The 13,755-nt window shown below is 36.7% G+C and overlaps 1 protein-coding gene across 19 annotated transcripts in view; it reads left to right on the top strand.

The window, feature by feature from the left end:
- R3HDM1 (R3H domain containing 1) overlaps window positions 1-13,755 on the top strand; it is a 198,949-nt gene that overhangs the window by 73,682 nt on the left and 111,512 nt on the right. For 16 of the 19 annotated variants that reach the window (XM_030801265.1, XM_030801250.1, XM_003267601.4 and 13 more), the window contains exons 3-5: window positions 1,830-2,040; window positions 12,132-12,173; window positions 12,648-12,737. In XM_030801265.1, the coding sequence (XP_030657125.1) occupies window positions 1,870-2,040; window positions 12,132-12,173; window positions 12,648-12,737 (303 nt within the window). In that variant the 5' untranslated portion in view covers window positions 1,830-1,869. The remainder of the gene's footprint in view (window positions 1-1,829; window positions 2,041-12,131; window positions 12,174-12,647; window positions 12,738-13,755) is intronic. The other 3 variants (XM_012502532.2, XM_030801256.1, XM_030801255.1) reach the window with 1 other exon arrangement.

The following is a 13,755-nucleotide window of genomic DNA, read 5'->3' as shown; positions in this document are numbered from 1 at the left end:
CCTAAAATCCATTTATTTATGTATTTATTGAGATGGAGTCTCACTCAGTCACCCAGACTGGAGTGCAGTGGCACGATCTTGGCTCACTGCAACCTCTGCCTCCCAGGTTCAAGCAATTTTCCTGCCTCAGTCTCCCAAGTAGCTGGGACTACAGGCGTGCAGGCATGTGCTACCATGCCCAGCTAATTTTTGTATTTTTAATAGAGATTGGGTTTCACCATGTTGGCCAAGCTGGTCTCAAACTCTTGGCCTCAAGTGATACACCTGCCTCAGCCTCCTACTGCACTGGGATTACAGGTGTAAACCACTGCGCCTGGCCCTAAAATCCATTTAGATTGCAAAACATTCTTTCAGGAAGTGAACTTTTGAATTTTTCAAATTGATATAGAGAAAATAAGTTTCACTGGCTCCCCCACACACACAAGATTTTATTACGAAAATTTTTAGAAATATAGAAAAGTTGAAAGAATTTTACAGTGAACACCCCTATAACCACCCCTTGATTTTACCAGTAACATTTTAGCATACTTGCTATAACCTATGTCTGTCTATCCCTCTATATATCAATCTGTTCTTTTTTTTTTTAAGATGCATTTCAGAATAAGTTGTTTATATCAAGTTCTGCCATTATTGGTTTGTTTTGTTTTGTTTTGTGACAGAACGTCACTCTGTCACCCAAGATGGAGTCTAGTGGCGTGATCACAGCTCACTGGAACACACGCCTTTCGGCTTCAAGCACTTCTTGTGCCTCAGCCTCCTGAGTAGCTGTATTACAGGCGTGCACCACCATGCCTGGCTAATTTTTGTATTTTTAGTAGAGTCTGGGTTTTGCCAGGTTGTCCAGGCTGGTTACGAACTCCTGAGCTCAAGCAATCCGCCCACCTTGGCCTCCCAAAGTGCTGGGATTACAGTCGTGACCCACCACAGCTGGCCAAGTTCTGCTGTTTTTATTACATTTTTTGCAGCTTAAAATGAGTGCTTTCTTTAGCTTAATCTCTGATACATTAATCCAGTGTGAAACCAGTGATTTTCTTAAACTCACTAATGACGTGAAAATACATTGGAATCTTATGTACTTGATCTCCTGTGGATTCCGTATTCTAGAGTGCCTGGATGATATGTGTTGCTTGGCATCGAATCACCTAATTCAGGAGAGTTTTCAATGCTTTCTTCATATTGCTGAACATTATTTGTTAATCCAGATTTATAAGTGTATTTTGTAATAGAATGTTACTGTTTATTTTTAAATTATTTCCTTTTGGAAATATTTCAGGGTAATTTAAGAAATTTGGAATTTTAGGAATCCAGATGAAAAAGCTATTATAGGCATCCCTTTGGAGAAAAAGATTTCTAATGTCTTCTAAATACACATATATTATTCTCCAGCCAATACCTTCTACCTTGATCTGGCTCAGTCCTTAATGTGTCTTAAGAATTGCCACAAGTATATGTGCATCAAAATCACTCCATATTCTTTTTTTAAATGTACTTATTTATGTATTAGCAATAGGGTCTTGCCATGTTGCCCAGGTTGGCCTCAGCCTCCTGGACTCAAGCAGTCGTCCTGCCTGACTCCCACGTAGCTGGGACTACAGCTGGGTACCAGTGTGCCTGACTCACATACTTTCTATAGCTCTTTTCTCACTGTATTGTGATCTTTTTTTTTAATTTGAATGTATCTAGCACAAAATTATATACTCCTTGAAATCAAGAATTTTGTTCCTGTCTATATTCAACATTATTTCTGGAACATAACAGACAGTAGGTCAGTATCATGCAGTAACTGAATGTAAAAAAGTTTCAAACTGTATTAATTTTTTTTTCTTAAGGCTTCAAGCTCCCTGTAGAATTCGAAAATAACCTTTGCTAATGAGGATGTCTGATACTGTTACTGTAAAAGATGAAACTGCAACAATGAAGGATTTGGAGGCAGAAGTGAAAGAGACAACCAGAGTTGAAAATCTTATCAAATCAGAAAACTATGGGAAGATTTTGGTAGAGAAGAATGAACATTGTATTGAGAACAATATAGATTTGCAGGTAAACAGGAATTTTTCTCTGGCTACAAATACTAAATATTCAGTATATATTTATGTTTATTTTCATACAAAACTCACTTCTCAAAATTCTAAAAGGGTAAGTTGACCGTTCGTGACATGCTTACTAGCTGGTTTTGGAGCCAGTTGGATTAGCTTGCTGTGAGTCTTAACTTGGCTTGTATCATGTAATATAATTCTTTTTATTTGTATGTGGCTAGTGCATTTTTATTGGCTTTCTACTTTCTCATTCCACCCTTTTCCTAATTACCAGTGCTGTGAGAGTTTTGAACTCTCACAGTTAAATTTTGAGTTTAACCTAAGAGCTCTTAGAGGAAAGACAAATAGAATAGAATAAAACTGCAGACGAACTATTGGCAAAAACAGCCCTCGGGGTTCCTCAGTCACTCAACCTGACTGACAAAAAAGATTTGTGGGCCCGGGGGAAGTTAATGCTTTTAATGCTGTGCATATATAATGACTTAGAACTAGCCACTGAGAAGGCTTCTAATTCCAGGCATAAATGGAAATTGAGTTAACAAATTGAAGACACGTAAAAATGGTCCCAAGTAATAGCATTTCTAGTAGTATTCATTTCTTTGGTAAGGTTTTCTAGTTATCTGTTTTCTCAGAATGAAGGGCTAACACTTTTAAACAATTTATTTTATTTTATTTTATTTTATTTTACTGAGATGGAGTCTTAAAAAAGTTAAAAAATTTTTTTAAATGTTTAACAATAATGTTTTAATTTTGCTTTGCAATTAAAGAATTCTATTTTTGGAGAAAATATTCTATCATTCTATATGCTAAAGACTTTGAAGGCTATAAGCCAAAAATTATAGCTTCACTTTTTTTTCTTTTGTGTTTTCTTTTTTAGCTTCACTTTTTTAAAGTAAAGAAACCTGGTTTTTTTGGTTGGGGGGTGTGGGGGTTTTTTGTTTTTTTTTGTTTTTTGTTTTTTTTTAAAGACAGAGTCTCGCTCTGTCACCAGGCTGGAGTGTAGTGGCACAACCTCGGCTTACTGCAGCTTCCACCTCCCAGGTTCAAGCAATTCTGCCTCAGCCTACCAAGTAGCTGGGACCACAGGCGTGCGCCACCATGCTCAGCTAATTTTTGTATTTTTTGTAGAGGCAGGGTTCCACCTTGTTGGCCAGAATGGTCTCGATCTCTTGACCTCATGATCCGCCTGCCTTAGCCTCTCAAACTGCTGGGATTACAGGCGTTAGCCACCACTGCTGGCCAAGAAACCTGTTTTTAAAGGTTTTCTCATTCTTTCGTTCAGTCAAAAACTGTCTTTTTTCCCTATTATGTACCAGACACCAGGTTAGACAATGATAGCAATTCCTCCAGCTATAAAAAAGCATTTAGGCCCCACTTATAGTCAAGTGGTAATCATCTAAGAAATTGGGAGAAATAACATATTTTTTCCCAGTCATTTTTACTAATAGCACTTTTTAGAACAACAAAAAATTGCCATGCCTGTAATCAGTACACTCAGTGATGACAGCATGCCAGTGTCCTGATTGCATCAGAGAAAATCTGCTAAAATTCTATTGCATTTGTGATTGAAATAATAAAATATTTCATTTTAGCCTCTTTTCTACACCTAATGTTTCTTTTCCTAGATCATGCTTATCAACAAGTCATTAATTTGGGTTATTGCATTTCCTACCATGTCTGTTGTGTTGCCCTTGGCAGTAAGCCACAAGAACATTCTGATGACCACTTTTGTATCATGGCCCAGTTGTTTGTAGTATAAGAAAATTTCCCACATTACCCAAACCATTTATTGAAAAATCTCTTCTTTACAAAGGGAATACCATAGTAAACAAACATGGGTATGGTCTTTGACCTCTTGTTTCCTATAGCATAGTGACCATAACGATTTGGGAGGAGGGGAAAAGAGAATGTGAGAATTTATTTTATGTTAATCTGGTGAATGCCATATTCATTGTTTACTGAAGTATGTATTAATAATTTACTATATGGGCTGGGCACGGTGGCTCATGTCTGTAATCCCAGCACTTTGGGAGGCCGAGGTGGGCGGGTCACAAGGTCAGGAGTTCGAGACGAGCCTGACCAACATGGTGAAACCCTGTCACTACTAAAAATACAAAAAAATTAGCTGGGCATGGTGGCGCACACCTGTAATCCCAGCTACTTGGGAGGCTGAGGCAGGAGAATAACTTGAACCCGGGAGGCGGAGGTTGCAGTGAACCGAGATCACGCCACCACACCCCAGCCTAGGTGACGGAGCGAGAGTCCATCTCAAAATAATAATAATAATTTACTATATGTAAGAATATTGACTCTGCTTTGAGCTTTTGAGGCCCAAGATGCCTTCATCCAAGGTGCCTGGCAAGGGGTGTACAGTTGAGATACCTTCTATAAAACAGATTTAATTAATGGAAATTGGGAATTGGAAGTAGATAAAATTGGAAAATTGGTTTCTTCTGTGTTTTCATTTAAAATATTGTAAAACAAAGTTAACTATTTTAAGCATCAACAGGTAATAAGTGTTTTGTTTTAAAAAGTCTGGTTAATACAGAGTTACTTTTAACTTTATGTGGAGTTAACTATTCTAACATACTACCAGATATTTCATCTTCCTTTGGTACCTCTAAGGTACTGCCTAAAGGTTGTCATCTTAAATAGCAACTGCTATTTTTCACTTATAAGTTTGGATGTATGTAGCAAATAATGTAGGTTTTCTATTGAAATTTTTGAATAAACTCTTACTTTATTAGAATACAGTGATAAGATATTCTCTACTTTGCTCTCATTCTGAAAGTCAGCTACCATGAATGTTATAACTTACGTCTGTTAGTCTGTTATTTTGCTTCAGCATAGTAATATTTAAAGTGATTAAAGGAACAAATGTTTACCTTCCAAAAGGTGCATTCATTTCATTCATTTATATAAAAAAACTGCACATTTAATATATACATTTTGAGTGAAGTCATTTTTAATTAAGGGATGTTACAGCCCCTTTTGTACTATGAAGAGACCTTATGATTTTCTTTCTGTTAAGGATAGTATTTACATAAAAAATAATTTCATCAAACTAGGGAGAGGCCAACAGACATTACATGTCATCTTAGGTGGTTCCAAGCAGAGATTATCTCAAAGAGAGCTCTTTGACCATTTAATTTATAAATAATTCTACTTGTGTTTTCTACTTTTACTAGTTTTCTCTTTCCACTTTTAAAAAATGTTGTGTTTCTTATTCAGGGTTTTGTTTTGGACTGTAATCTTTTATAGAAATTTTAGGATTACTTTCATAAGAATTTCTTAATACTTAAGAGCTAATTCAAGAAATCTGTGTGCATTAACGTCAGGAAGTTAACTTTCCCACATAATTGCCTTGGAGTTGTTCTGAATTGTTGATTATGGTCTCAAATAATTATCTGACAGGTTTTTAGTTAGGAATTTTTCTGCTGCCACACACTGTTCCTATTGAGAATGTGGAGGTACATTTCGGACTTTATATTTTTATGAAACATTTGGAAGTTTGGGGTGGTGGATGCCAGGTTTCTAAATCCAGAAAAATGTATTTTATTAGACTATGAGTATCCCTAATCCTTAACATGGGTTAATTGGATGGTGGGGAGTATTTGCTTTGATTTCCTGTGTATAACTCACCGATGGGTCTCCATTGTTTGATTTTCTTCACGGATAGGTTTTTCAGATTACAATTAGTCTAAATTAGCCTGGTGCAGTGGCACATGACTGTAATCCCAGCACTTTGAGGAAGGCTAAGGCAAGCAGATCGCTTGAGCTCGAATTCGAGACCAGCCTGGGCAACATGGTGAAACCCTGTCTCTACCAAAAAAAATACAAAAATTAGCTGGGTGTGGTGGCATGCACCTGTAGTCCCAGCTACTCAAGAGGCTGAGGTGGGAGAATTGCTTGAGCCAGGGAGATCAAGGTTGCAGTGAGCTGAAACCGTGCCACTCTACTCCAGCCTGGGTGACAGAGTGAGGCCGTCTTAAAAAAAAAAAAAAAAAATTTAAATAATAAACTTAGAGTAAATTATTTGTGTTGATTTTTACAGTCATTTATTTTAAATATAAAATTCAGAACCCTATGCTCTGCTTATTAAAGGTTCAAACTCAACTTTCCCATTCTTTCACAGTTGTAACTTTGTACTTAAATAGTTTGTCCAGGGATGTTCATCTGTATACATGTGTATATGCACACAATTCAAAACATATTTGGGAACAGTTCAAACAATGCCTCTCCCTCACATTATTATTAACAATAGGATAGCGAGTCCACATTGTGTTGGTAACCCTTGTCATGGAGAAAATAAGAGAGCTGATTTTTGTTAAAAACTAGGCCCTGTGTGCCAGAGTCAATGAATAGCTCTGACATACGTGAGTCAATTTTCCATACACAGAGTTGGCTAAAGTACATATTTTGTATATTCTGTTTCAGTAGTAAGCCCTTCGATAATCAAGATGAGACTCTTATGTCTTGTATCCCTCAAGTTAATTCCAGTGCATTTCTTTAAAAGGGGTTTGGGCAAGAAAGCAATGAATCTAATAAGGCTATCAGAAAAGTTCAGAACACAATGCCACACTTCTTTGACAATGAAGGCAGTACCTAACAAATTCCCTCATTTGCTTGGAAAGTATTGATGAAACAATTAACTTATTTCATTAATCTGTTAAGAAATGAAGTATTTTTTTAAAGGACTGAATAAAAGTCTCTTTATATAAAATCATTCAAATAATAATCTTAGCTACTTCCTGTTTGTCAAACAAAGATTAAAAGGATGTATGTGGCCAAGCATGGTGGCTCCTCCCAGCGCTTTGGGATGCCAAGGCAGGAGGTTTACTGAGCCCTGGACTTTGAGACCAGCCTGGACAACACAGGAAGACTTTGTCTCTACAAAAATAAAAAAAAAATTAGTCATGCATCACGGTACACACCTGTAGTCATAGTTGCTTGGGAGGCTGAGGTGGGAGGATGACTTGAGAGTTCAAGGCTGCAGTGAGTTAGGATTGCACCAGTGCACTCCAGCCTGGGCAACAAAAAAAATAAATAAAAAAAGGATGGCTGGACACAGTGGTTCACGCCTGTAATCCCAGCACGTTGGGAGGCCAAGGCAAGCAGAATGCTTGAGTCCAGAAGTGTGAGACCAGTTGGGGCAACATGGCAAATCCGCATCTCTACAAAAAACACAAACAATTAGGCATGGCAGCTACTCAGGAGGCTGAGGTGGGAGGATCATCTGAGCCCAGGAGGTCAAGGCTGCAGTGAGCTGTGATTGCACCACTGGACTCCAGCCTGGGTGACAGAGTCAGACCCTGTCTCAGAAAAAAAAAAGATGTATGTAATGTACCTAGTACATAGAGCCTAGCAAATGGTAGGTGCTATTAACAATGTTATAATAATTATAATTGTTACTATTTATTAGCAATAACACGATTATATGGCTTCTCAAAAATTTGTCGCTTTATTGTCATGCAAGATAGATTTTTTCTTTAGTACTAAAACAAAGAGTGAAACTTACTTTTAACATAACCTACCCACATTATCAGTACAGTAGTTTTATTTCTATTAAGTTCTGTATCTGTATGCTGTATTTTTATTGTTGTTTATTAATATTGAATGAGTTCAACTTCTTAAAACTTATGATCCATTTTCCATACTATATTTTTATAATTATTTCTAGGATTTGGTACTCTTTCTACTGAACTTGGGTCATATGCACATATGGTAGCTCTTTTAAGCACATTTACTTTTCACGGTGCTTTCTTGTGCTGTGTAAAGATGTTGGCTACATCTTGTAGATGTAGAAATGCTTTTGCATACTTAACGTTTGTACTTCTTTGGATAATTTTCACGTACTACATCACCAGTAGGATGGGATGATCCTGTATCTTCATTTATTATAAGGAATAAGTATAAACCAGGTAGTTTGTGACTTTCTCCACATACTTTTCATTAGAATCTATGAGTCAGGCCTTTGAGTACTTAACTCTGTGCTTTATGGCTCAAAAGGTTAAATGTTAAAAACAAATTAGTGATTGTGTTTAGTTTTTTTATTTTTAAAATAGCTCTCCCACCTCAGAGAACTTCGTATTTTTCTTTTATTCCAGTAGAAATTAGCATCCTGGCATCCATTATTTTTACTGCCCTGACCTTAACTAGACATGGAACATTTTAATTCATTATCTTCCTTACAATTGCCACTAATCTTTACTATTACCTAGAAAAGTACTGAGAATTCATAACCTCTTCAAGGTGTTTTGAGTCTGGTTGAAAGGGTGTAACCATTATAATTTTTCTTCATAACAATTAATTACAAAGATAAAATTATGCCTATTTTTTAAATATCAGATTTTCTTAGTTGAGTGATGTTTAATTGGTTATTTTTGTGCTAATACATATATAACTCATAAGGATTGCTCTGTTTTTTTTTGGTTCTCCAAGTTCTAGTAGCTGGTAACTCTGACAACGTATTAGTATCAATTTCAAACTGAAATTCTATTAAGGATGTTTCATATTCTGCACCCATTTTTTGGCCTAGTTCCTGTCTTATACTTCAGTATAAAACAATGTAAATTATAAATTGGGGACTTTGTCCCTAAGCCTTCTAAATTCTAATTTGAATAGCATTTCTCTGGACTAAGACAGGTCTATTAAACAAGCTGCTAAATTTTTACTGTGACAGTGAAATTCTGCTAAGGGTGAAAAGTGTGCTCTAAATAATAAAATCCACTTTTAAAATAATTACATATCAGATAGAGGGAATTCCTACTTCAAGCCAAATCTGGCTGCCAAGTAGATTACGAAAATATGAAATAAAGTATGTTTACTTTAATAAACAACTTGTTTTCTCTGCTTTGTTGTGTGTATGGCATATTTTCTGGTACATATAATTTCTATTTGCTGTTTGAAGGAAATTGAAATAAATTATGTTATTGAATAATGCCAGTTTGGCAATTTATAGTTTACTTATATCGTAGTGTATTAGTTTTCTATTGCTGCATAAAAATTACCACAAACATAGAAGCTTAAAAGACAACACCCGTTATCAGCTCAGTGGGCCCAGCTATGTTGTCCGCTTAGGGTTCTATGAGGCCAAAGTCAGCCAGGCTGGGCCCTTTTCTGAATGCTTTGGGAAAGAATTTGCTTCAAGGCTCATTCCAGTTGTTGACACACCTTAGTTTGTTGAAGCTGTAGGTCTGAGGTCCTGTTTTTCGGCTGGTTGTCAGTAAAGGCCCCTCTGTTCCAAGAGGCTGCTCATAGTCCTCCTTACATGGCCCCTCTATCTTCAAAGCCATCAACGATATGTCAAGTCCTTCTCACGCTTTAAATCTCTCTGACTTGCCCCCATGCTCCCACCAGAGAAAAGTCTGAGCTTTTATAGGGCTCACTTGATTGAATCAGACTCACCTGAATCTTAAATTGTATCTTAAGATCAGCTGGCTTGGAGCTTAGTTAACAAATGCAAAATCCAGCAGGGCATGGTAGTTCACACCTGTAATTCCAGCACTTTGGGAGGCCAAGGCGGACTGCTCACTTGAGGTCAGGAGTTTGAGACCATCCTGGCCACACAGTGAAACCCTGTCTCTACTAAAAATACAAAAATTAGCTGGGCATGGTGGCAAGTGCCTGTAATCCCAGCTACTCGGGAGGCTGAGGCAGGAGAATCACTTGAACCTGGGAGGCGGAGGTTGCAGTGAGCCAATATCACGCCACTGCACTCCAGCCTGGGCGACAGAGTGAGACTCAGTCTCAAAAAAAAAAAAGCAAAATCCTTTCTCAGCAGTACCTTGATTTGTGTTTGATTAAATAACCAGTGGATGGGAATCTTGGGTGCCATCTTTAGGATTCTGTCTACCTCAGGTAGAATTTAATCCACAGTAAAGTTTTTTTAAATATACTAATTGCACTAAACTAAGATTCTGAAGATCTGGGGTTCTGTTTGACTTTAGTAACTGATTGTGGACTGTGAGGTCTTTTAAGACCAGGAACTATGTCTTATTCATCTTCATAGCTCTAGTGCCTGGCACAGTATCTGGTGTACAGCAGAAACCTAAAACATGTTCGTTAATGAAGTCAAATTAAGATAATTTTACTTCTCTGTATCTTCCTTTATCTTTTCCTCATTTTCATCAAAGCCTCCTTGTAGATTAAAAGTGAGATAAATACATGTGTAAGTCTATGAATATTCTCAAGCATTACGATAGGGACAATATACAGCACCCCCATTTTATAGACGTTTTTTAAATTAGCATTTGTTAGATTAAGTAATTTATCTTAATCTCATTGCTAATAAGCAGAGGCAGCACATTGGTTTTCTGACATGGTCAGTTCCTAACCTTTAATAATCGATTACATTTATAACGCACTTTAGAGTTTTCAAAGCCCCTTTGTTAGCTACGCTTTCACTGAATCCTCTCAAGAATGCTGTGAATTAGTGCAAGTAGTATGAACTTTTAGATAAAAGTAAACTGATTTGACCATTGTTACCCACTCATAAGAAGCAAATTCAAAAATTTAAGTCCAGCTCTTCTGCATATGAATACAGGATTTACATTGACAGTTAATGACCCCTTTCATTTTAGAATTTTTAATAGAAGATTTTATACCAGTGATACTTAAAATTACAAGAGATTAAAGCAGAGGACTGGGAGTAAGTCAGAAATTATTTTCCCTTCTGCTTCCTCAGAACTCATTTAGGTATGTGCATTTTCACAGTATTCACCTGTTGCTTTTCTCGCTCTTTTTTTTTTTTTTTCCTATAATCCCTAGATGGTGGCATCTACCACCTAGACTAGATGGTGGTACAATTTATTTTACTTCTATTGTTAGATGTGAGTTACAGGTAATTAGAAATCCTCTTGAACAAGTTAGAGAGTAGGTAAAAACAGAAGACAATACCAACGTGCAGAAGCCCTCTTAGGCAGCACTGCCGTATGCATGTATGTGCACACATGCTATTTTCTTCTGTATAAGAAACAAAGTCATTTTTCTTTTATTTTTTCTATTTTCCTTTTGTTGTTATTCTGTAGTTTGTGTAATCTAGGGTTAAAATCCCAAGAATACAGTTCTTTTTAATTTTGAAGAACTTTTGGCTCAAAATGGGAGCAGGACATACTGGTACTGTAGACTCTTGTTTCTGTTGACTCTATGAGGAAGGCCTTTTTGAAATAATTTTTTTTTTTTTAATGTAAAGCATACTAGTCTGATATTAAGGATTTTGTATCTGTTTTATGTTTGGTACCAGACTGGCTCCCTCATGTTAAGAAGTAAAAATGATAGATACTTGGGTCATGTCCTATTTGGTGTTGGGTTTGGGGAGGAAAATTGGAAGAAAGTAGAAGGAAAGAGTGTTTAAAACCTAGCTGGCTCTGGTTCACAGGTGCTTCGGCTGATTTCCCAAACCAAAGCTTGTATCACAAACTTGAGTTAGTTTGCCTTACCGCGTTCTCCAATCATGTGACTGATGGTCGGCCTGTCAGTCATGGTGGACATCCATATTGGAAGTCTGCCCTTTTTTCTTCCTTTCTGCTTCATTGCCTCACCTCAGACCTGTTGAATAGGTTTCTATCACTAATAAACTGGTGGTTTAGTTTATACAGTGTTGAAACACCTCAGTAGATTTGTGGCTGGACTCTGACTCACTGTGCATTTGAAACATTCTCATTAAGTTTGGAACTTTTCTGAGTTTATCCACCTTTAACTGCTGGTTTTTGTGTGTATTGTTTTTCCTTAACCTTGGCTAAACTATAATATGTTATAAAATAATGAAGTATATTTTATTTCACTACCACGAAGTCAACATATAAGTTCCATTGTACTCAATTAACACAGAAATTGTGGCCATTTGCTGATTTAAAGAAAAATGCCTAAGAAAGAAAAATAATAATAAAAATGCCAACATCTCAGGATTTTAAAGAATCTTCTGCAAGTGTGCTTCTGGGAGGAATCAGTACTCCTTTACTGAAACCAACTTTTATTTCCTCACTTTTCATACTTTATGTACAGTCAGTTTTTCTGTGGTGTAGGACTATGAATTAAGAAGCAAATTTTCTGTTTCAGTATGAAATTTAATACAAATCTTTCTTGTATATTCAGCGGCCATTGCAGTCATTTGGACAGACAGGAAAAAGGTCTAAGGTATAGTAAATATTTTGGTGTGCTGGCATGCCAAGGGCCTTCCTTCATGCTTGATGAATCCTTGTTTTCATATAGCACTACATTCAGTTTAGTTCTTTCATATTTTATGGGGGGCAGAAAGCTTATTTTGTTTTATTTGGGATTTTTGTCTTGCCTAGTCGCTTTTGTGCATTGCTTTTTTTATCTTGATGGTTCTTTATCTGTAGAGAAAATCGCTTTCTCACCATTTTTTGGGATATGAAGTTGGAATTATTCCCATTCTTTCTATTGCTATAATTTTCAAAGCTGCAAGTGTTTGTTTTCCTTCTTAACAAAGGTCTTTAGTAGTGTTTAATGATATATTTAACTTGCACATTTCATCTGCTGTTATACGTGGCAGAAACTATAAAGAAACTTAGAAACTCTTTCTAGGGGGCTTTTGGATATGCCCTAGATTTCTGAAATGTAGTGTTAATTATAAATACTTCTCTTTAGTCAAGCTCAAAGTTAAAGCTAGTTCGGAGCCTTGCAGTGTGTGAAGAATCTCCACCACCCCCTGCACCAGAGATATCACAGGAGAACCAGGTAAAAAAGCAAAACAAATGTTATTTCAAGACATGGTGGAACTGGAGAATTTTTGTATATGATTTAAGTTGTGTTTGTTATATTTGTTTTATTTTGACTAAATGAAACTGATTCAATAATACTTGGCACCCAAGATGTATATGAAAAGTTAGAAAACCTCTTTGCTTCAATCTAAGGCTTAGAGCAATTATTTCTCTTCTGGAAAAACTTAGGAATCATGTAATTAATTAGGAATGTGGCTTTAAGAAAGTTATAAATTAATTTTTATAAAGTTAAAAAATGTTGGTCAGGCGCAGTGGCTCACGCCTGTAATCCCAGCACTTTGGGAAGCTGAGGTGGGCAGATCACGAGGTCAGGAGATGAAGACCATCCTGGCTAACACGGTGAAACCCCATCTCTACTAAAAAAAATACAAAAAAATTAGCCGGGCGTGGTGGCGGGCGCCTGTAGTCACAGTTACTCGGGAGGCTGAGGCAGGAGAATGGCGTGAACCCAGGAGGCGGAGCTTGCAGTGAGCCCAGATCGCACCACTGCACTTCAGCCTGGGTGACAGAGCAAGACTCCGTCTCAAAAAAAAAAAAAAAAAGTATTAAGGTAGCACTTCCAGTGAATATAATTGTGGTGAAATTTGCCCTTTTAGTTTTACCTTTTAGAAATTTCTCAGATACTTAATGCTTGTATGTAAAGAGACCGGCCAAGACTTCTTCTTGATAGGTTATTTAACGTAACCTGAATGCATGGTGAAACCAGTTTTCATATTAGCTTGGCTCTTAAATAGTTATCTAGTACTTCTAATTTCTCATATGTCCATTGTTGTAAAATTTAGAACAATGAGGTTTAGGCAAACCGTTTAGTTTGCATTCTTTTTAATGCTATGACTACTTTTCTGTTAATCTCAGCTATGTGTTGATCTCTGTCTCATGTTACATCTGTATATTTATGCATAAATATTTTTGGATCCTTTACCAATGTTTATCTTGTGATAACTTTGCCTAGTGGCTTGTTCTACTTAATAGGA

This window comes from Nomascus leucogenys, chromosome 20 (assembly GCF_006542625.1).
Source record: "Nomascus leucogenys isolate Asia chromosome 20, Asia_NLE_v1, whole genome shotgun sequence".
Taxonomy (NCBI): domain Eukaryota; kingdom Metazoa; phylum Chordata; class Mammalia; order Primates; family Hylobatidae; genus Nomascus; species Nomascus leucogenys.
The sequence above is the reverse complement of the archived record's forward strand: the minus strand, read 5'-3'. Positions and strand labels throughout refer to the sequence as shown.